General features: G+C 56.0%; 1 protein-coding gene across 2 annotated transcripts in view; it reads right to left on the bottom strand.

The window, feature by feature from the left end:
• The window catches only part of ITGA3 (integrin, alpha 3 (antigen CD49C, alpha 3 subunit of VLA-3 receptor)), a 28,560-nt gene extending 20,620 nt beyond the window's left edge, over window positions 1–7,940 (bottom strand). For both annotated transcript variants that reach the window (XM_012662132.1, XM_012662122.1), the window contains exons 1-2: window positions 7,256–7,940; window positions 1–128 (exon numbers count right to left, since the gene is read on the bottom strand). In XM_012662132.1, coding sequence (XP_012517586.1) covers window positions 1–128; window positions 7,256–7,461 — 334 coding nt within the window. In that variant the 5' untranslated portion in view covers window positions 7,462–7,940. The remainder of the gene's footprint in view (window positions 129–7,255) is intronic.
• Window positions 7,941–23,222: the final 15,282 nt, after the last annotated feature.

The raw sequence follows: 23,222 nt of genomic DNA, 5'->3' as shown, positions 1-23,222 counted from the left end.
TTTTCTCTGTGATGTCCATGCGCTCACAGTCGTCCTTGTTGGCAGTGAGTGGGCACAGGTACACGGCACCGGTCCGGTTGGTGTAGCCATCGGGCACAGCAAGCTCCCGGGGGGCACCAGCCAGGAGCCTGGGGGCAGGGAGGGAGGGAGGTCCGAGCTCAGACTCCCCAAGGCCAGCTTCAAACCAAGTACAGTTCAGCAGGCATTGACAGATGCTCTGTGCCAGGTTCCGGGGCTCCAGAGACAAGTGGATTCCAGCCCCTGCCCTCAGGAGTGGCCAGTGTAGGGGAAGGCAGGCCAGGAAACAGACACTTGCAGTAAGTGCCTCATGAGAGGGAAGCAGGAAGCACACCGGCCCAGATTCAGGGGTGGGGACACTCATCCACAGCGGAGGTGACCCAGTCTGAGTGTGAGGAGGATGACCCAGGCTCACCAGGTGAAGAAGGGCAGGAAGGGCACTTTAGGTACGACATGTACAAGGGCCAAGAAGCAAGAGCAAGCAGGGTGACTCAGGGGTCTGCCAGACCCTCAGCATAGCTCGGGCCCAGGGATGCCCAAGGAGGACAGAAGGGGAGGATGGGAAGGACATGGGGGAGCTGCGGATGGATTTTAGGCAAGGGTGTAAACATGGTCAGATCTGCGTTTTGGAAGGAATGTTTCGGCCTTTGAGCTGAAGGTAGACCGGAAGAGAGTAAGACTAGAGGAATCCTGGCATAGGGTTCAAATTCTGGGGGGTCCAAAGGGAGGAGAACTTGTGAGGGGGTGGGATGGGTTGTCGTAGAAGCCTGGGTTCTTCCTCCTGAAGCCATCTGAGGACTTAGATCTCGGAGGCCTGGGTCCCTAAGTGACCCGGGTGATGTCCAACACCTCCCCCCTACCCTGCCTTGAGACAGGGTCACAGGGTATGGGGTGGGAGTGGGTGCCTGACACTCTGAACAGTGTGGCCCCAGAGCAGAGTTCCCAGTGGGTGGGCATGAGGGTGGGGGTGGGCAAGGACTGTCACCTTGCCCCCAGCCTGCCCAGAACCCATCTTCGCGGATGCCAACCGCAAGTTCCTACAAGGATGCTTAGGCCTAGTAACCCATCCCATACCAGGGGGGTGGCTAAAGCAGATAGAGGCAGGGGTCAACCCTGAAATACCAACTTGGAGGACAGTCCTTGGGCCATCAGCATCAGAAATCCCTGGGGTATTTGTTAAAGAGGCAGATTCCTCTGCCCACCATAGACCATCTGGATGGAATCTTCACACTCCAGTTGGAGAACCCAGTTCTACCATCCCTTCTTCTCCCCACATCATCTCCCTGTGGCCTCTCAATGCTCTGCCAGGACACCCTCCTAAATCCTGATGGACCCAGCCTCCTGGGTGACAAGCACGTTTCAGGTGTCCCTCCATTTGGCCCCAGCAACACCATTACCTTGCGGCTCCCAGCTCAGAACCTGGGCTCTGGGTCTCCTGCCAGAGTCTGGAAGTGCCAAGCTGTGGCTGCCTGGGACTCGTGAGTGTAGGCTGCAGGGAGTGGGTAGGGCAGGGCCTGGGCATGCCGGGGCCTGGGGTGCCTCCGCCCACTGGGAGTCAGGAATGCACTGCCTGGGGGTGCTGGCAAGGGGTGGGACCTTGCCTGCACCTCACCCTGGGGAAGTGTTCCTGGGAACAGGAGTGAAGCTTCCCAGCCAGGAAGGCTGGCAGGGAGCCAGGGTAGCAGCCAGGCCTGAGTAGTCACCTTCTGTCTGGGCTGGGGAGGAGCCTCGATGAGTCCACTGCCTGACCACCCATGGACATCGCCCCTTGGCGTGCCTGACACCTGAGAGAAGGAAGCCATGCCCTGGGAAAGGAGCATCTCGGCCCGGAGCCTGAGGACCTGGTTCTAGGGTTTGTTCTGCCTGAAGAGGCAATTTCCTTTCCCTTCCTGAGCCTTGAATGCCTGGTCTGTAAAATGGGGACAGCAGTTGTTCTGCTGACTTCCAGGGTTTTTGGAGGAACAAGTGGGTTTATTCTGCAAAAGGGTTTTATGACTATGAAGCCATGGCCAACGTAAGCACTGCTGCTCTGATTTCTTCTAGCACCAAGGCTGGCCCTAGCATGACCTCAGGCCGCCCTGCAGGGACCCAGGAATTTCTGCTCAGGTGCGGGAACATGGAGCAGAGGGAAAAGAATGGACTGCTTGGGTCCTTTCGAGGGAGCAGGGATGGTAAGGAGGACTTCCAGGGCCTGAGGATAGCAGGCGATCACCAAGGTGGGGGTGTGGTGCTGGCAGCTGGAGTCATTCTAGGGTGGGAGATCAGATTTGGCTAGAGGTGGAGATTGGGGCTTGGCTACAATGACCTTGAAGGAGTCCAGTCCTCAGGGAGTGAGGGGGGCCCTGGGGAGCTCAAGTTGCCTCCAGGCCATGCAGCGGAATGGGAGTGTCGCCCCTGCCCCTGCTGCTGCTGCCACCTCCGCCACTGCCTTGTCCAGGGTGTTGAGTCAGAGGTGGTCGAAGAGCAGGGTCTCCATGCTGTCTCTGCTCCTCATCTCAGCTGGGGGGACCGAGGGACCCCCTCCTCCTAGCCTCCTGAAGTATTCAGCAGGCAGAGCTGGGCATGAATGGCAACTGGATTGAAATGAACCCCCTTACCACCTTTACCCTCCCACCCCCTGCCCCAAGCCAGCCTTGTGCCCACTGATGGGGGAGGGGCAGGACCAGGGCTCTAAGCACAGCCCCCCATCCCAGGCCCCTCCCTTCTCACAGATTCCACAGGGAGCCCCCCCAACCCTCCCGGAGTATTTTTAGCTCCTACTTGGCCTGCTCAGAAGCCCTTTTAGGCCCTCTGGCTCCCAGCCCAGGATCCAATGGGTCTACAGCCAGAGGCCTGCACATGGATTGGGGAAGGCGGGTGTGCAGAGGTTCGGGTCCAGCTTCTTCCAGCCACAGCCATGTGTGTGCAGTGGGGGCTGGAGAATACAGAGGGTGAGAGGGACCTTACTGGTATGCAAATGAAATGTAAATTGCCATGCAAATACGCACCTCAGCTAGCCACCTGCTGTTGCGTCTGGTCTGATGGATCGCAAAGTGCAAAAGCCGACTCCTTCCAGACCACTACTGAGCCCACCCTCGCAGTGGAGGTGAGAAAGAGGGAGAGGCCTAGATGGAGCTCTTGGAGCAAGGAAGACAGGAGCTGGGATGGCCCCTCTCCTGGAGTCAGGCTGGACTAGGGGGAGCAGACAGCCCCAGCCCCCTGGAGGTAGCGGGATGGGTAAAATGACCTCTCAAGGGCTTTCAAATAGCTGCCTCTTCACCCTCTGATGGCTCCAGCCAGACAGCCCCTCCTAGCCTCTGGGGAACCCCCTGAGCTCCAAGTTCCGGAAAAGCGCCTCCTCACCCCTGCCCCGGCACTCATCCCACCGCAGTTCAGAGCTAATGGAATAGCCAAGCAGAGAGCAATAGAATCAGAGAAGGCTGGAGCATAGGGCCCAGGAGAGTTCAGGGCACCAGGGTGGCTCATCCCAAAGATCAGGCCCCCAGGGGGCACTGGGGTGGGCGATGCTAGGAGAAACAGCCTATAAGATCCAACTTCCCAGATACTCTCACCTCGGGGTGCTCAGTGGCTCCAGTGGGAAGATTCAGAGGGGGCCAGAGGATCTAGCACACAGGCCAGCAGGGCCCCTGTGCCTTACTGCTTGAGTCTCTAGCCACCTGTGTTCCCCTCTCTTCCCAGGCCAGGAAGCAGGTGGGGAGGAGACTTGCTGTAGCCATGAGCCCCAGGGTAGGGGTGGGGGCAGCTCTCAGATGCCTGGATCCAGCTCTGTGCCAGCTCTGCTGCCCGAATTAGCCAGCTCCCCAGAGGCTGCTCCTATGGTAGCTGAAGCTGCAGCCCTCCTCGTCCTCCCCTACTCCTCCTTCGCTGCTCATCCAGCCCCCTCTCCCCACTGGTGACTCAGCCCTAGAACCAGAGCAACGAACTGTAGGGAACGAAAGAATGAGAAAGGCCGGGAGAAAGAGGCCTGGCCAAGCCTCAGATAAGAAAGAACAAGGCCGTTTTTTTTATTTCTTCTCCCCTTCCTTGGCTCTTTAGTATTTTTTCCATATTCAACCCCTGAGGGCATCCCTCACAACATCTAACCTCAATCTCTCTTACTGTAAGGGACGTCCTCTTCCTCCCATGTTTAGCTCTGACCAAGCCCCTTTTGCTGCTACTTTTCCTACAAGACCAGCCTTCCCTGACCTCCAGCCCAACTGAAAACCCTTTGGCTTATCACTGGAGAGAGCCAGAGGAAAAGGACACACACGTGCGGGCCTTCTGCCTGCAGCCACAGCTGCTGTGCCCATTTCTGCTGGCACGAGCCTTGGAGGCTGCCAGGCACCCGCCCTGCCCGAGGAAACATGATTTAGGACAGCACAGCAGGTAAGCCTGGCTCTTGCCTACCTCAGGCATGATCTCATTCCAGGAGCCACAGCCACTCCCACCCTAGGCTTCCCAGACACCCTCATTTCCCAGCAAAGGTGGAAGGGAGAGAGGGCCCCGAGGTATCCCCCACAGCCGGTGAGGTCAAGCCACACGAGGACACCTGGATTCCCAGGAGGGAATGACAGAGCAGGTCCTGGGGGGAGGGTGTAAATAACCACTTCCCAGAGAACAGTCCCTCTCCCCACAAGGTGCCCTCATGCATCCTGCCAAGAAGCCCAAAGCACCTTGGTCCTCCGCCTGCCCCTCCTCCCTCACTTCCAGAGACTGGGAGATGGGGGCCTGGGTGCGGAGAGCCTCCTACGTTGTGGTCAGGGAACCCCAGCCCAGAGATGATGGTGATGGGGCAGCAAAGAGAGTCTACCTTGGGTTTCTAACCATTTCTGGAACAAGGCCTCCTTTGAGAACCTGAAAGCTGTGCTCTCCCCTCCTCCCACCCCCCGGACAATGTACAAACACACATGACTTTTCATATACTTCCAGGGGTCCCCGCATCTCCTAAAAACCTACGAACCCCAGGCTAAAATCCCGTTCAGGACCACGAACCATCCCCCTTCTCCAAAGAGACTTTGAGGCTAACAGATCATGAGGCTGCAGCTTGATTTGCCAGCTCCCTCGAGCTGTGCACTGAGGCAGCTGTTCACATCTGGCTACGCAGCTGGCTGCAGCTAAGCCCAGCTGGCTCAGCTGGCTCCTCCAAAGAACCAAGGGGCAGAATTCAGTGAGATGAAGAGACGAACCAGCCCTAGGAAAGACTGAGGGTAGCCACGGGAGGACTCAGAACTCTATGTAGAACTACTTGCCTCTGGGAGGTTCATTAGCTTTAGAATCTTCTGGGTTCTTGGAAGCCTAATGCCATCTGTAGCTGCCCAGGAAGAAAAGTGGAACCCCTTTGCTCTGCCACCTTGGGTGGGGCCCGTAGGTAATGGGGGTGCCTCCAGGTCCTGGAGCCTTTGGGTGCTCCTTGGAAAGATGGGCGTGGGCAGGGAATTTTACACATTATCTCATTAAGGCCCCACTAACATCCAGGAAGAAGACATGTTGTTTCCTCCCCAACGTGTGAGGAAATTAAGGCCCAGATATTGGTGACAGATCCAAGACAGGATCCTGGCCATGGGACTCTGAGCCTTTTCTCCCTCCACGATGCCAAGTTGCCTCTCACAGGCCAACAGAGGTAGGAGGCAGCTTGCAGATCCAGGTCCAACCCCCTTTTGGGGAAAACTAGCCCCAGAAAGGGATATATCTTCGTCAAGGTCACATAGCCAAGCGGGGGAGGGGTTGCAGAATCATTATTTACTCATTCTTTCCAGTGAGATCCTCTCTAGGCCTGTGTTACCTTACAACATGCAAATTTGGCGTTGAAAATATGAAAATCTTTTTCTGGGCTTGGGCAGAAAGAGCACTGACATAGAAACTTGTGCTGATGGTCAGTCACTCAGGAGCTCCAAAAGGTGCAGGGTTGGCCAAGGCAGGTGGCAGCTGCTAGGGCTGGGCTGGGAAGGGTGTGGTGGCCCTGGCCTCTGCAAAAGCGAGCAGCAGTGGAGGCCGAGTTCAGGTAGGGAGGCTGGGCAGGGGCTGGGCCAGCAGGGCAGAGGCCAAGGCTGCGCAGAGTTTGGACTTTGAACATTCCCAACTCCCACAAGTTTCTTCAGGCCCCAGTCAGAGCTGGGAGAGGCTTCAAGGCAACCTTCGTCTGACCACGTCTTCTTGTTCAGTGGGGTCAGAGGCCAGGTGGGGTCATCCAGCCCAAAGAGGTGGATGGGACCAGCCTGACCTATCCTGACCACCATCCCTCCCTGGCAGCCTCATCTCCCCCAGACACCTTCTTCCCCCAGCAGCCAAACCGAGCACACTCTGAGTCCATGGCAGAGAGACCTCTGAAACCCGGACATGACCCCCTGGGCATGAGTGCCTATGGTGGGGTGGGGACCCAAGCAGCTGAAGGCAACCACCTCCATGCATGGCTCTTCCCTTCTTTCTCCTAGCAGCTGTTGGGGAGGGAGAACAGAAGAAAGAGAAAAACACTACTTTCCTCTTCAAACCAAAACAAACACACTCAGGGTTGAAGATTCAACATGAATCTGTGGAATGCAGGGAAGATGTCTGGTGGGAGAGCACCACTGCTGGGGGTGGGCACAAGAGACCAGGCCAAAGTGCGGACAGCTCCTCCACTCTCTTCTAGTCCCCCCACCCTCAGGGGGTCAGAGGCAGTGTCTGGACAGCTCCAAACGCCCAGACTCACCCATCGCCTCACCCCCCAACCGCCAAGGGTTGAGAAGGCCATTCAGTCTGGCTCTGCAGAGGGTGTGGTTGGTGTGGCCGCAGACTCCATGCGAGGTGTAAGGGGGGGTGGTGTGCTTAAATGCATATGCTCAGGGGTTTTTCCCAAGCGTAGGGGAAGGGGGTTCCGCTAGGTATTTATCTTGCAGTTTTCCCCAGCTCCCAGGCCTGGAGAGAAGAGGCTAGTTCTGGTACTCGGTTCGCAGAATGGGAGGGGCCTCAGGCAACCTGGACCCCACTTCCGCTCGCAGGAGAGGTCTAAAGGGCGGAGGAGTGGCGTCTAGACAGGTTCTAGCCCGGTCAGCACTTGCCAATAATTACTGCCCCCTATCCCACACCCAATTCTCCACTTCCCGCCAAGCCCCAGCAGCCAAAGGGCTGCCCGGGTATCCGCCCCCTTAATCCTGGCTCACCAGGGCCAGCGGCAGCGGGCCTGGAAACCAGCGGGCCCAGGTCTCCGACTCAGCTCCCGATCGATCGCACCCGGCACACACTCTCTCCCTCCTACCCCACCCCCGCCGGCCTCACTTACAGGTAGCGCTGCTGCCGCTCCGTCTGCCGATGGAGGGCGACCGAGTAGCCGAAGAGGCTGCCCGGGTTCTCGGCCTCCTTCACCACCAGGAATCGGGTGTCCAGGTTGAAGGCGGAGGCGATGCGGCCGCCGGCCGCCACCATCAGGGCGAGCGCGCAGAGCATCGGGCGCGGGGCGCCGGGCGCACGGCGGGGGCCGGGGCCCATGGCTGCGAGCCGGAGCGGGGGCCCGGGCGAGAGCGCGTGAGGGCGCGGAGCTGGGAGTGAGGACCTGTTCACCTGCTCCCCGCTCCGCCGAAGGGCACTGGCACCCGCCGCGCGGTGGAGCCCAGTGGTGCCGATCAGTTTCCTGCCCCCAGCCCCGGTCAGTTTCACGTCTGCTCAGGGTCTGCGCTCTCAGATCCCCTTCCAAGGTCCGTGGGTCTATTCTCCCGCCTCCCCAGCAACCGGGTCACCGCTGCCCCTGCCCCAGGCACCCGGCCCTCCAGCTCGTCCTGGCCGCGCCCCCTTGGCCGCGCTGTCGCCTTCGATCCCGACTCGGCGGCGGTTCTGGCAAGCAGAACGGCAGACCGCAAGGAGGACGGGAGGGAGGGGTCCCCGCGGCGCGCGCCCCGCCTCCCCACGCCCAGTCCCGCACCTCCCCACCTTGCGCGCCCAGCCCGGGCTCCGCTTTCCTTCCGGGGAAAGAGAAAAGGTCCCGGCTCGGCCGCCGCCTCTTAAAGGGGCAGCACCGCCCCTCCCTCCTCATCCTCCCTACCCCGGCTCCGCCCTTTCCCCCAAACACCTGTCGGGTGTCCCCAAAGACTTGTATTTCCCCTCTCCGCCCCTCGCTTCTCCGGGGAAGCGTCGCCTCCGGAGCAAGACGGATCGGACGGGCGGGGCCGTGGGTGGGATTTGTCCAGCTCCTTGCTGCGGCTGCTACTGCTGCTGGAAAGGCCGACCCAGGCGCCGCCACCTCGGCCGGCCAGGCTGGAGAGAACCGGCGTTGGCGCATCTGCGAACCGCCGTCCGCGGCTGGCTGGAATACTGGACTCGCCTCCGCAGCGCTGTGAGTCCCAAAGAGGTGGCTGGCGGTCTCTGGGCGTTCTTCCTCTCACCCAGCCCCCTCGCTGCCTTTGTCGAGATTTATTTCTCCTGCCAACCCGCCCCACCCACCCCGATCCGAGCTGAGACTGGCTTCTCAGCAAAGCTGGACAGATATTTAGCGGTGGTGATAACAATATCGCTAATTGTAATTAACAAAAAAACATTTGTCCCCAAGGGCTGCGCCTTCTGGTAGCACGGGATGAGACTGTGGATGTGTAATGAGTGCCTGCTTCTCAGAGCGCACGGCGTGGCCGGGAGCTGGGCCCAGACTGTACCCGTTCTCATCCACTCCAGCCTTCAGGGCCCAGCCCTGCAGAATCCCAAAGTTCCCCTCCTCCCACCCACGCTCCGACCGAGTGTTTGGAGACTGGGCGGGGACGCCACCGCCTACAGGTGTGCAGTGGGAAGCACCAGGTGGCGTAGGTGGGCGGGGCCTAAAGAGCTCATTATCCGCAGAAGAGTCAAACTGAAAGGGAACTTCGAGAGGTCACTGTTATTTTCTTGAGTCTAACTCAGATTTCCCTTATTGCAGCACAAAAACTCATTTTCCCTGGCAGTCTTTTCTCTATATATTTTCAAATAAGAAAAAAATACCATGCATTAAGCACGTATGCAGCAGGAACTATACTAAGTGCTTTACAAATACTAAGTTAAATCCTCACAACAATCTTTGAGGTGTTATCTCTGTTTTAAGATGAAAAAACCGAGGCTCAGGGAGGTTAAGTAATTTGGCAGAGGCCACACAGCTGGGATTCGAATCCTGTGTGATCTGACCCTGGGGCCCTTCTTGCCCACTTATGCTAATAATTAATGTGTGTACAATACTTTGGGCACATCCAGGTTTGGTGGGGCCTGAAGCTTGTGCAATTTGGGGGCTCTCTTTAAGGAAAAGAAGAAAGAATTAGGAGTAAAAACTAGCTTCAGAGCCTGGGAAAGGGCCCCAGCCTAACTTTATAGTTTACAAATCATCTCACGAGCAGGCTCATTTCATCCTCCCAGCCTCCCTGCGAGGTCAGGATGATCATCTTCTTTTGACTTATGGGGGAACAGAGCCTCAGGAGGTTGCCTGGATGTCCAAGGTCAGGAAGCTTATGGGAGGCAGAGCCAGGACTGGAAGTCACTGACCACAGCTGTGTCTTTAAGAGACAAACCCCAGGCACATGTTGGTCAGACAGCCAGACATGTCTAAACAAAAGCAGCTGCCATAACAGCTTTTCTGGGGTTTGGGGAGAGGACACTTGTCCATGACTGCCCTTAGGGCAGCATTTGTTCCCAAGTTGTGACTCCCAGAGCCACCCGGCCTCCTTCACGGTCTGCCTTGTGGCTTAGGGTCTCTGCGGGTTAGGAGACATCTGGGGTCAAGGAACAGGAAGCTGACCTGGATGGAAGTTAAACAGACCTTTGCTCTCCAGGCTGGCTCCTGAGTCTTCCACTGTGTTCCTGGAGAAAAGGAGATAGCTAGGGCCCGGAGGGCAGAGGCCCAGGGTGGACACTGAGTGTGGTCAGGGGGCCTGTCTAAAACAGCTCTGAGACTCCTGTGATGACAGATCGGCCCCATGCCAGGCCTTATCTCTTTGGCCATCCCAAACAGGAATGACCAGCATGTCCGATCCCGGGACTGGGAGCAGGAAAGGGATGAGGGATGGTTTTTCCACTCCAGGGGAGTGTCCAGAGGGAATGTGGGAGCGGAGCAGGGGTGACTGGTGGGGGTGGGCTGAGCTAAAGAATGTGGGGGAGTGTCAGGCAGAACTGGGGAGATGGAATGGGGGTGGAGGGAGATGTGGAGAGTGCAAGGGTCTGCGCCGGAGAGATGGAAAAAGAGAAACTCCAACATCATGCCAAGGGGCTTAAATCCAAGCGTCCAAATCAGTGACGTTGTCATCTACAGCCTCATCTCATCTCTCAGTTGACTTTATCATGTCAACTCTTTATCTGTCAACCTCTCCCCGTGGAGAAGGGACCCACCTAGAAACACAGGCAGAGAAACAAGGGCACAGGAATAACGTGTGTAATGAGAAGCCTAAGTCTATTTTTTGCTGCTTACTGACAGCTTTCAAGCCTCACCCCTCCCTCACCCCCTGCACCCCACACCTGGACAAGCTGATAAGAAAGCCTGGGTGCTCTCTCGCTTGGCATCCGAGGGAGGAGATCCGCAAGCCCCTTCAGGCAAGAACACTCGCTCACGACCGCAATAAAAACCCAGGCCAATCTCCTCCCTGGCTCTCTCAAGCCATTTGGGACCGGCATGAGAGGCTGGCCCTGCTCTCCCTGGAGACCTCAATTATGTCAATAATAAAACTTTTCATACCCTCTTGGCGTGTGGGTGGCGTCATCAGTCTTGACATTGAAACCAAACCTTGGATGGCGTCCATCTGCCTCTGCAGGTGACCATAACCATGGGCAAACTGTGGGTCCTGCTGGAGGGCCAGGGAGGCTTCCTGGAGGAGGAGTATCTGGACAAGGGGGAAAGACAGGAGTGGCAAGAGGAAGAAGCCTCTGGGGAGAAGAAAGGCAGAAGGGTTGGAGCTGCTTCTGGGTGAAGTTTTCCCAGCCAGGGCAAGGACAATGTCAATATTCTGTAAAGGCGACTTCCGTTTATTTAGCACGTGCTGTTTTTGCACCAGCCTTCCCCTGCCTCCCTGTCCCCACACCCAGAGTCCCAGAGCCCCAGAGCACACCACTCGGGGCCCTCACCTCCCGGGGCGAGGCACACAGAGGGAGTCCAACTGTGTGCACTTGGTTGAGGGCAGGCTCTCTTCTGCCTTCTCAGCTTGGGCCACTTACCTTCCTGCTCCAGGCCTTGGTTTCCCCATCTGTGAAATGGAAGGGCTGGAGAAAGCCCCTCATTATTCCCCAGTCTGCACCCACTGGGTGCCAGGGTTTCTAGTATCTGCTGAACCAAGTGGACCAAAGCTCTGCTGTTGAACTAAGACTCCCGTCTGTATCTCAGACTTGAATTGAAAATGCAAATTACTGAGGAGGGAGGGAGGGAGGAGTGGGGAAGCTGAATGGGCTTATCGGATTTCCTTCTGTGACCCAGATGTAGGCCAGGTCTAGGCAACTCCCCTGGCTCAGAATCCACCAGCCTCAAATGCTCATTGACAACCTACTAGGTACCAACTTGGGGCTGAGTCCTCTTGGGGGTATCTTTGAGGCCGGGTCTCATCCTGGCCTCACATTCTAGAAGCTCTCAAATTTAAAGAGGCTAAACACACTTTTCGTTGTATTTTAGGGGTGGTGCTTATGGGGCAAGGAGGGCTGTCAGGAAGAACATTCTGGCTGTAGCATGAATTTGACATTGCCGGGAGAGACTGGGCAGGGTGGGAGGGGGCTGCTATAATAATTTGGACAAGGGGTGAGGTGGGCTGAGCAGGGGCAGAGGCTGAGGGAGGGAGTGAGTGAGGAAGGCCCAGGGCTCTGATTTGACTGGACTTCAGGAACAGGTAGGGATCAGTGGGCAGTGACCCCCATGGGGGTGTGGTGAGCAGGACCCAAACACTGGGGAAGCTCCCTGCCGGCCTATCCTCTCTCTCTATTTCTCTAGCTCTCCCCAGGCCCACGCCTACCGCACAAGGCCTAGCCTTGATGCCCACCCCCTGCCCCAGCCCCCAGGGGCCATCCCCTCCTGGCAGGGAAATTAGGACTCTGGTAGGCTCTTCAGTATTCTCTGTCTCATGTCAAGGTGGCCCCTCTGAGCTTAGGAGGCCACATGGTAGAGGCAGCCCCAGCTGAGCCTGGCTGTCACCACCCCACAGGGGCCTTGTCATTTCCCCGGGAGAAGCCTTCTTATGGGAAGAGTTCTGTGCTCAGGTGGGAAATCTGGGTAGGTGGCGGGACTTCATCTACCCCGCCCCCCACCCTGCTCCTACTAAGTCCCTAGATACTCCACTAGGGTGGAAGGTTCCTACATGTTCATTGATCAGAATGTGTGTCTGTGCACATGGACCCTTATGCATGCACATGTGTTTGCCTGTGTGACTATGTGTCTCTGAATGTTTCCTGTTATATTTCAATGTGGAAAGGGAGCTAATATTTTTTGAGCACCTACTATGCACCTGGCCTTTTATGTGTGTTACCTTCTAATACCCCTATGAGGTATAGATGTCTCCCAGTTTACAGATGAAAATACTGAGATGCCCAAAGTACAAGAGTGTGATTCCCTCCCCCGGTGTGGCTGGCACCTGCCCCAGGGCTGCCTAACTCCATGGTCATGTCCTTCCAGAGTGGGCTCCGCAGGGACAGGGTGTGAGAAGTGTGTGTGTCTACATTGATCCTTCTCCCGGTGGCTGTGATTGGTCTGGGGGCTAGGGACAGGTCAGTAAGGCCCTATGGGAGTGGCTGAGTGAATGGATGAGAGTCGTGTCCCTTGCCTGTGGCACATACTTCTGGTCCGGTCGGTCCACGTGGCTGACCAGCCCGGACTTGCCCCACTGGAGGCCAACATTCTCATGGCTCGTCAGTGCTCGCTGTGCTGCCTTCCTTGTACTGCAGTACTAATGGATGTAGGAACGTACCTGCTACAGTACGTGAAACATGGTTGTCTGCTCAGGTAGAAATAAAAACTGGAAATACCAAAGTGGGAAATCCTGTCTCCATGGTGTCTTACTGATATTTAGGGAAAAGTCATTTCATTGCCTCCCTTTTTTTTGTAGAGATGGGCATCTTGCTATGTTGCCCAGACTGGTCTTGAACTCCTGGCCTCAAGCGATCCTCCCACCTCGGCCTCCCAAAGTGCTGGAATTACAGGCATGAGCCACCACACCCAGCCTCATTGGCTCTTAATAACTCAGACCACGCGGCAACTCCCGAATCAGTGTCCTCCTAAGTTCCAGCCCTGTGGATTCAGTTGCTGATTGGAAGTTCCTCAGGCACTGTGGCTCAGGGTACCCAAAAGTGACCCATAGGCCTTCCCCAGCCTGCTCTGCTCCTAGGTGCTCACCTAAGCTGGAAGCCCAACGCCTCCTCCTCCTCTGCACCCAACTTAGCTAGTCGCAGTGTCGCATTGATTCCACCTTCCTGCTGTCTCGCCAGTTTGTCCACTGTTTCTGCCCCTTCTCCTTAGATTACTGTCGGGGCTTCCTGCTGCCCTCCCTGCCTCCACCTCTCCCTCCCATCTGCATGGCGGCCAGAGTGTCCTACCAACCTGCCCTCTTCACTCTCCTGCTTAGCACTTCCAGTGGTTCTCCTCTGCTCTCAGGACATGTCACCCTCCCTGGCCCCACTCCGCTACTTCCCCTCCCCCCTTCCAGTGCCCCGCCCAGGCACGGGAGCACCTGCAGTTCCTCACTGGCCCTGAGCTTCCTCGGGCCTCCAGCCTTCTGCTGTTCCCTCCACCAGGCATCCCACTGCCCTCACCCACACCCTAGTCATCCTGGCTACCTCCCATTCTTCCAGGAGGCCACAGCTTAGAAGTCACCTCCTCTGAGTGGAGTCACCTGTCTGCCTTCTCCTGGAGTGGGGATCCTGCCCTCGGGTCATCGTGGTCCCTTCCATCTCCCTGAAACCTCCTGCTCTCCTCGGGCTGCAGCCTCCTCTGATGGGCGAACTCTGTGCTTGTCTTTGGGCCTTTGCCCCTGACCTCTCTAGGGTGGCAGCAGTGACCTCTCCCTCTGTATTTTATTTAAACTCCTGCCTGACAGTGCCTTCCCAGCACCCTCTCCCCCTGCAAGACTCCTCGGCCCAACCTGGGCCTGTGTGTGGTCCTCCTCCCTCCTGCCTCCCCCAGATGACCCCTGTGCGTTACCATCTTCCTACGCGCTGACGCCACCTGCGCAAGCTCCTCCACGCTCCAGGCTTGATGTTCAACTCTCACCAGCCACCTCCAGAAAGGACTCAGCATCTCCCCTCGTCCCCACAGCCTGCTCCTCCCCTGACAGCCTCTGTCTCAGTGCTTTGTCCCCACTCCCAGCAGGATGACACCAACACACAGCGCCAGCCCATGTCCCCGGCCTTTATACGTGCTGGTCCCTCTGCCTGGAATGCGCTTCACACACTCGTTCCCTTGGAAAACATCCACTTGTTCTTCCAAATCTTTCATGAGTTTCCACTTTAGCAGCAAAGCCTTCCCTCACCCCACCCCCACCCATCTTCCAGGACTTGCACTGACTTCCAGCCAGGCTGGAGGGACCGTGACCTGGGACAAGGCCCCGCACCTCTCAGCTTCAGGTTCCTCATCTATGAACTGGACACAAAGAGAGCAAATTCCCAGGTTTGGTGAAAGACAACTGGGGCCCCAGGTCAGCCACCCCTTCCCTAAGCGGTAGTTGTTACCCTCAGCGTTGGTGACACCTGTGTGTCCCAGCCCCTGTGGCAGGCCCTCCCTCACACACAGCCGTGTCCAGCTGAATTCAGTCAAAAAGGAGCCCAGGGGAGGTGAGTGAGAGGCCAGCTCTGTCTCTTTAATATCCCTCGCTCTGTCCCCTCCCCCACCCCGGGATCCTGTTGGGACAAACGTCTTGGCTCAGTGGGTTGAAAAGGAAAGTCAGAATTCTGAGGCATGAATCGCTGTGCCCACTGACTCACTTCCTCCTCCCCGCCTGCTCCGGACAGACGAGGGCCTGAGTAAATCAGGTTGAAGCCTCCTCCCAGCCCTCACCCCCATCCCAGCCTCCCCGCCCCCCTCACTGCTGAACTCGCCGGGAGCCAGCTACTGCCGGTGTAGGGCCAGCCACCTCAGGACAGGCACAGCCCTACTCGGGCCCCAGGTCTGGCGTGCAAGGCAGGCGCCCTGGTGGGTTTGATCTGACTGGCAGCGAAAGAGCCCTCCTCACAGAGCCCCTCTCCTTCCCTGCCAGGGTCTTGAAGTTCAAAGTTCACACCAGCAGGCAGCCCTCCTGTGCATTCCAGCCTCACCCCCCAAGGGCTCCTGTTAAAATGCCAGAGCCCTACCTGGCAGGGAGGGGGCAGGATGTGACAGCATTGCCCACAGAGGCTAGGGCCCCGGGGTACAAATGAGTCAGGCAACTGGGGGGGAAGGGGGACAGGAAGGGAAAGGGCCAGAGCATGGGGAAGGGCCGGGACAAAGAGCGATTTAGTGGGTGGGGTGGGCAGGGGCTCCAGACAGACCCCCGCATCTGCCATCTGTGGTTAACTGTTGGCACCATGTGGGCAGTGATGAGGAGCTTTCGCTTCCCCGCAAAACCATCCCCCCACCAGGCCTCGGCCTTTTCCCTTTGGGCTCCCCTTCCCCACCTCGTCCTGGACATCTTCAGGGACTCCTCTGAGAGGAGGAATCAGATGGGGTTTGGGGGATGTCAGGGTCACTCCCTCAAGTGGCAGAACTGCTCTGGGCAGGTGCAGCTGGGAGTCAGAGGCAGAGCCCAGCCCAGCTCAACTGCAGAGAGAGGGAAGCGGGGAGCCAGAGAGGACACAGGGAGGCGAGTGGGTCAGACACCACAGCCATGGCTGACTGTAGGGGACAAGCCCAGGACGTCACTGGTGCCTGGCCTGGAGTCTGGGCTCCAGCTTGCCGGCGGTGGAACTGAAGGGAGCTGGTGGATTCACACACAGAATGGGTGTCGGCCCTTGCGGATTCAAAAGCTCCCCCTGACTGGGAGTCCAGGAGACCCCCCTTTGGCTGGCACAGGGCGGGAAACGAGAAGGGGTGAGGGCCTGTCCCACTGCAGGGCAAAGGGCTGTGCGATGTAGATGGATTTGAGAGGTATGTGAGGGAGCGCTGTGGGCAGGAGCCAGCGGCTGGTAGAATGCAGGGACATGGGGAGAGGGCAGCAGCAAGGACGGCCAGTGGGTCTGTGGGACCTCCAGAGCCTCCTACGTGGAGATGCAGGACCGGCTGGCAATGTGCCAGAGGTCGCAGGAAAGGGATGGAGATAGACAAGGAGACCAGAGCCCAGGAGAGACCCCAAGGTGGTCCACCCCAAACCCACCAATAGAGGGACATTCTTAGAGGCCTCTCCCTGGGGTACCAGCCTTGACTTTGATGCTGACAAGGCCATGCCAGCCTGGCTCCACATTGTCAGGCTGGGCCCACAGGAAGCCCACCCAAGATAGCCCCCCTAAGCCCCAGTTCCGACGGGCCTCTCACCACCTGCACCCTGGGCTCCCCCAGCTCTGCCCTTCCTTCCTCTCTCCCTCCCTCCCTCCCTTCCTTCTTCCCTTCCTTCCTTCCAGCCCCCTTGTTGCTCTAGCACTTTTGGTGGCCACAGCCCCAGGAGCCCCTACTTCATTCATTCCCTGACAGTCCTGCCCTCCTCTCTGCACCCACAGATGTCCTCATAGCGCTGCACCCACCTTCCCTGCCAGTGTGCAAACATGGCCTGTGCCCTGGTCCACCCCAGGCCATGGGGTCCCCCAGTGCACATTAGCCTCTAGCTTGCCTCTGGTCATCTCTGAGCCTCAGTTTCTCTGTTTGCAAGGATGTGACAGCCATGCCTGCCCCTCAGCACTGTGGGGAGGATTAACTGAGGTCATCCATGGGAAGCACCTGGCAGTGGGCCCAGCACACCATGCCCTTCCCTTCCTTTCCCTTAAAGACAACACCTGGCTCCAGGAGGCCTCTTACTCCCTTCTGATCTGACCCCAACAAACCCAACCCTGGATGCCTTACAGAACCAAGCCCGAAGCCGAGCTCCCCAGCCCGGAGTCCGAGGTCCCCTGGAAACCTCCCTGCTTACGTTCATCCCCTGTCTCCCACACCCCACTGTCCTCCTCACAGCCCTGCCCCAGACATCTGCCTTGGCTCAGCTGTGCCCTCCACCCACCATACCCCAGCTTCCTCTCGCTTATTGACAGCCCCCCTTTCTTCAAGGCCAAATGAAATCCACCATCTCCCCATACTTCCTGAGTCTCATGTGACACTTTCCACTCCAGCACGGGCCTGTTTCTCCCTCTGCTAGAGCATGCACCACATTTGGTCACCTGTTAGCTCAGGCAAAGTTGCTTAAGCTCCCTATGGCTCAGTTTCTCTATCTGTAAAATGGAGTTAATAATTGCAGTCTAATCATAGAATTGTTGAGGAGAGTAAATGAGAACCCGCACAGTGCCTGGCACATAGAAATAGCTCGATAAATGTTATTTTTTATTGGGATGATTATGGCCACGGTGGTGGGGGTGGCAGTGGCTGTCTCTCCCCCAGAAGCCCTGACCCCCAGGGAAGAAAGCTCAGACCCTGTCTCTCCACCCTGCCAATAGCTCCTACTCCACAGCTCTACGTGGATTGGACATCAATGATGTGCATCAAACCGAATCTTCTCTGGTCCGTTGAAAGACTCACAATGTCCCCATGGGTCCCCTCAGGTCCCATCACTGTGGGGCATGAGTGTTTCTACATCAAGGAAATGGACACCCAAGGGCTAGTGGAGGCATCAGCACCTGGAGAAGGTGCCCCCATCACAGAGGAGCCCAAAAGGCTTCCTGAGACCCCAACACAGGGAAGGGGAACAGGGGACATCCTGGAAGACTTGGAGGAAATGGAGAGAGATAGGCTGAGAAAAGGGACAGTAGTTTCACTGGGAGTTTCATTGTGCCAAGCTCTTTATGTATGTTTCATCCTTTACTCTTCATGGCAGCCTGCGAGTCCGTCATGGTATCCCCTCTTCCAGAAGAGGAAACAGGCCGGGCGCGGTGGTTCACGCCTGTCATCCTAGCACTCTGGGAGGCTGGGGCAGGAGGATTGCTTGAGCTCAGGAGTTCAAGACCAGCTTGAGCAAGTGAGACCCCATCTCTACTAAAAATAGAAAAATTAGCCAGACATGGTGGCGTGTGTCTGTACTCCCAGCTACTGGGGAGGCTGAGGCAGGAGGATGGCTTGAGCCCAGGAGTTTGAGGTTGCTATGAGCTAGGCTGACACCATGGTATTCAAGCCCAGGCAATAGAGCATGACTCTGTCTCAAAAAAAAAAAGAAAAGAAGAAGAAGAAGAAGAAGAGGAAACCAAAGCCCAGAATGGCAAAGCGACAGGCCCAAGGTGACACAGCAATGGGAGAAGCAGGATTCCCGCTTGGGTCTGCCGGGCTCTGAGGGTGGGTGGCCGAGAGTCAGCGGAGGCTGAGGATGTGGGAGAGTTCCAGCCAGGCCAGCTGCCCACTCAGCCAGGGAGGCTGTGGGCGGGGCGGAAACAGCCACCAGAAGCCAGGGGCACGCGGCAAACAAGGGTGCCAGGAAATGAACTGGACCGGGGGCCCTTCCTCCTGGGCCCGCCCTGTGCCCGTGGCCTGTGGCCGCCTCCCATTCCTGCTGCTCCCTCCAAGGGAACAGAGAAAGCTGGCCCAGGGGATGGCCCTGCATGGGGGAGGGGCCAGAGGGTCTTAAAGCCCAGGAGGAGCTCTGTCCCTTTCCCTGCCCTTCCCCGGAGGAGAGAGGGCAGGGTCCCAGGGATCTTGCCCTGTGTGCCTCAGGCCTGCACAGAGAGGGTACCAAGGAGCATGCGCTAAATGGAAGCACAGCCAACATGGTGTCACAACTGCTGGCAGGAGGGGAACAGACCTAGGTCCTGTCACGGCCTCTGCCCCCATGTTGTGACACGGGATAAGTCGCAGAGGCCTTCCCGTCCATCAAGTCGTTACCCTGGAATGCGCACCACCGCTTGGGTTCCTTCCAGCTCTGACAGTGCAGTTCACTCACTAACTTGTTATTTCAGCCAAATATGTGGTGGAGCTCAGTAAATACATTTTAGTACAAATGAAGTGGTAGGCAGAGTTACAGAGATAAGCAAAGATTGATAGGACAGCAGCGATTTGTTAAGAGCAGGCATTCTTGAGTCAGATGGCCTGGGTTCAAATTCTTCCTCCGTCACTTGCTAGTTGCATAACCCTGGGCAAGTTACCCGACCATGTTGAGCCTCGATTTCTGTGAAGTGGGGATAATGGGAGCATATGCCTCATAGGGTCACTATAAGAATTAACTGAGATAATAGGAATAAAGTGCTTAGAAAATGTCTGGGCTGGGCACAGTGGCTCACCCCTATAATCCTAGCACTTTAGGAAGACAAGGTGGGAGGATCGCTTGAGGCCAGGAGTTCGAGACCAGCCTGGGCAACATAGCGAGACCACGTCTCTACAAAAAAAAAAAAAAAAATTTTAAATTAGCAAGGCATGGTGGTGCATGCCTATAGTTCCAGCTACTCGGGAGGAGCATCACTTGAGCCCAGGAGTTTGAGGTTGCAGTGAGCTGTGATTGTGCCACTGCATTGTAGCCCTGGTGACAGAGTGAGACCCTGTCTCAAACAAAAAAAAAAGGAGGAGGAGGATGTCTTGTACATGTCAAATGCTCCTTAGAGCATTAGCTATTATTATTCCTTGGAGGATGCATGAATTTCAGCAGGCAGAGATGTGTGTGTGGGGGTGGGGGTGGTGTCATGAAGTAGCAGGAGGCATCAAAATAGCATATACTGTAGCAGGAAAACCCAGTGCAATCTAAGGAACAGCAAGAGGCCAGTCCAGACAAATTGGGAAAAGACAAGTTGGGGGCCGATGGGAAGGGGCCTCATGCCAGGCTAAGAGACTTGGACCTGATCAATATTCCCAGTCAGTGTTTCCTAGAGCACCAGAGTCCTGTGAGACGCTATTGGATATTTTGTAAGCTCACGAGAGGGCGAGGGGGAGGGGAGGACTGGACATCCACATGCGAAAGAATGAAGTTGGACCCCTACCTCAGGCCTTGTACAAAAAATTAACTCAAAATGGATCAAAGACCTAAATATAAGTGCTCAACTTATAAAACTCTTAGAAGAAAACATAGGACTAAATCTTTGTGATCTTGGATTTAGCAATAGATTCTTAGCTATAACACCAAAAGCATAAGCAGTAGAAGAAAACAATAAACTCAACTTCATCAAAATTTAAAACTTTTGTGCTTTAAAGAATAATATCAAGAAAGTCAAAAGACAACACACAGAATGGAGTAAAATATTTGTAAGACAAATATCTGATAAGGGATTTGTATCTAGAATATATTAAAGAACTATTACAACTCAATACTAAAAAGACAAATAACCCAGTTTTACAATGGGCAAAGGATCTTTAGAATGAACATTTCCTCAGAGAAGATGTAGAAGCAGCTAGCAAGCACAGAAAAAGATGCTCAACGTCATTAGCCATCAGGGAAACGCAAAACAAAACTACAATGAGATGTCACCTCACATTCGCGAGGATGGCTGGAACCAAAAAGTCAGATGACAAATGTTAGTGAACATGTGAAGAAACTGGAGCCCCCATACACTGCAGGTAGGAATGTAAAATGGTGCAATCTCTTCAAACACTAGTGTGGGGCCGGGGTGGTGGCTCACACCTGTAATCCTAGCACTTTGGGAGGCTGAGGTGGGAGGACCACTTGAGGTCAGGAGTTTGAGACCAACCTGAGCAAGAGCGAGACCCCGTCTCTACAAAAAATAGAAAAATTAGCTGGCATGGTGACGAGTGCCTGTAGTCCTAACTATGTGGGAGGCTGAGGCAAGAGGACTGCTTGAGCCCAGGAGTTTGGGGTTGCAGTGAGCTGTGATCATGCCATAGCACTCTAGCCCCTGCCACAGAGCTAGACCCTGTCTCAAAAATAGAAACACACATCCACGCAAAAGCTTGTACAGGAATGTTCACGGCAGCATTATTCATAATTGCGCCCAAGTGGAAACAGCCCAAGTGTCCACCAACTGGTGAATGGATAAACAACATGTGATAGAGCCACACAATGGAATATTATTTGCCTACAAGGAATGAAGTCCTGACGCGTATTACAATATGAATGGACCTTGAAAACGTTATGCCGAGTGAAAGAAGCCGGACACAAAGGCCACATGCAGTGCGGTTCCACGTATATACGGAACCCCCAGCGCAGGCAAACACGGGGACACAGGACAGATGAGTATTTGCCTGCAGTTGAGAGCAGGACGTGAGCGGGCGAGTTGGGCGCAATAGTTAAAGTGCACAGGGTTTCTTTTCAGGGTGATGAAAATGTTCTAAAATTCACTGTAGCGATGGTGGCACGTATCTGTGAATATTCTACAAGCCATTGAATTGGGCACTTGTTCAAATGAGTGAGTTATGTGACATGGGAATGATAACTCCATAAAGTTGGAAAAAAGAAAATACAAAGGGAGGGGGTGTGACTCTACCATCGAATTAGTTTGGGAAGTGCTGGCTTAAGGAGGGCATTGTTTGCTTCGGGACTTCTCTGAGTCTCCCGAGGTGCACTGATCAACTCCTGGAGTGGGCGAGAACATGCGGCACGTCCCAAAATTTGACTATGGTTTAACCATAGAGGCGTCTTCAGAGGAACCTCTCTCAGCCTCTCACAAAACACTTTTCAAAGAACACAACTGAGCAAGTTTGGCGGCAAGCAATGGGGAGCCATTGAAGGTTTAAGCAGAAAAGCCTGGCCAGGGCTGCACTTGGAGGGAAGACAGGCTAGGGGGGGAGGATGGAAGAGGGGAGGACAGCCGAATGGCTTGGTGCCAGTGAAGTGTTTAAAAGGGATCTGAATAGACATTTCTCCAAAGAAGATATACAAATGGCCAGTAAGCATATAAAAAGATGCTCAACTCATTAGTCATCAGGGAAATGCAAATCAAACCACAATGAGATACCACTTCACACCCACTAGGCAAGAAGCGGCTGGTGGCAGGGGTCTGCACACAGCCTTTGGAGGGTGCTACCCTGACCCCTCAAGCGTCCACAAGGACGTTGCTCTCTTCCCAGCTCCAGGAAGGGGAGCATCTCCTCTCCCTGGGCTCCCTGACCTGAGCCCTAGGAATTCCCAGACCCTCCCTGACCTGGACTGGAGCCCCTGACTGCCCCATTGCTTCCGGAGAGGATGCAAGCTGTGTTTATGTCCCTCTTCCTGGAAGTGGGTTGGACACCAGCCTGGCACGTCTGGTGGGGGTGGGAGGGTGGCACCTGATCTGGGGGCCCATGAGAAGCCTTGGGACGGGGGCAGCAGTGGGTGAGGGCAGGGTGGCCTGCCCAGAGCCAGGTGGGCTGGAGCACAGCGTCTTGTCTGGTCCCAAGGTCCCTTGTTCCCGAATGGCTCTCTTCCCCCTAGGCCATGAGAGGCACACTCAGAGCTCAGGGATGAGGGAATTTGGGGAAGGACAATTGGCCTTTAAGTCTTAAAAGCCTTAGTCCTAACAGTTAATGTTTGTTGAGTGCTTCCCATATACTCTATCCTGTGCTGAGTGCTGTGTGTGCACATCTCATCCGATACTTTACAAAATCCCATGAGCTAGGTCCTGTTATTATCCCCATGCGACAGATAAGGAAACTGAGCCTTAGAGGGTTTCTATAACTTGCTCAGTGTTACACCAGGAAGTGGGCCAAGGGAGTCTTATAAAGATAGGCTAGAAACTGAGTTCTAGACAAGGGAGCAAGATTGAAGAAGCTGGCTCCTTCCAGCTTGCCGCTCCACGGCCCAGCCCAGCGCAGCCCTGCACCTGCAGCCTCTCTCAGGCCCTAGGGGTGGAGCAGAGAGCACCCCAAGACTACCGCAGCTACCCCCTGCAGCAGGCAGCTGGCGGTTACCCGAAATTCCCAGCTGCCTGGTGTAGTGAGTGTCCAGAGACTTCTTTCTAAAGACATCCTATTGTCTTGGTCTGAGGCCACAGGAGAGGGGAAAAAGTCAGGAAAGGTTGAGGGCTGTGCCAACCCCAAGCTTCTACTGGGGCAGGGAAGGGGACCCCAAGGAGCATGGGGCATCCCCCCCAGGCTGAGCCCTTCCACAGGGTGACAGCAGGCAGACAGTTCTCCAGGAGGGGGCGCAGCCGAGCAGGGTGAGGAGCAGCTGTTAACCACCCAAAGGGCAGCCAGATCTGTTTCCATCCCAGTTTCCATCCCAGAACCAAAGAAAGGGGTCCTGGAAGGGCAGAAGCTAGATTTCAGGACAAACCCCAACATCAAGGGATTCTGCACAAGAGAGAAGGCTTGGGGTCTGCGGGCT

Source organism: Propithecus coquereli, unplaced genomic scaffold, assembly GCF_000956105.1.
Source record: "Propithecus coquereli isolate 6110/MARCELLA unplaced genomic scaffold, Pcoq_1.0 Scaffold119, whole genome shotgun sequence".
In the NCBI taxonomy this organism is placed as follows: domain Eukaryota; kingdom Metazoa; phylum Chordata; class Mammalia; order Primates; family Indriidae; genus Propithecus; species Propithecus coquereli.
Note: the sequence above shows the minus strand (reverse complement) of the source record. Positions and strands in the feature narration are given on the sequence as shown.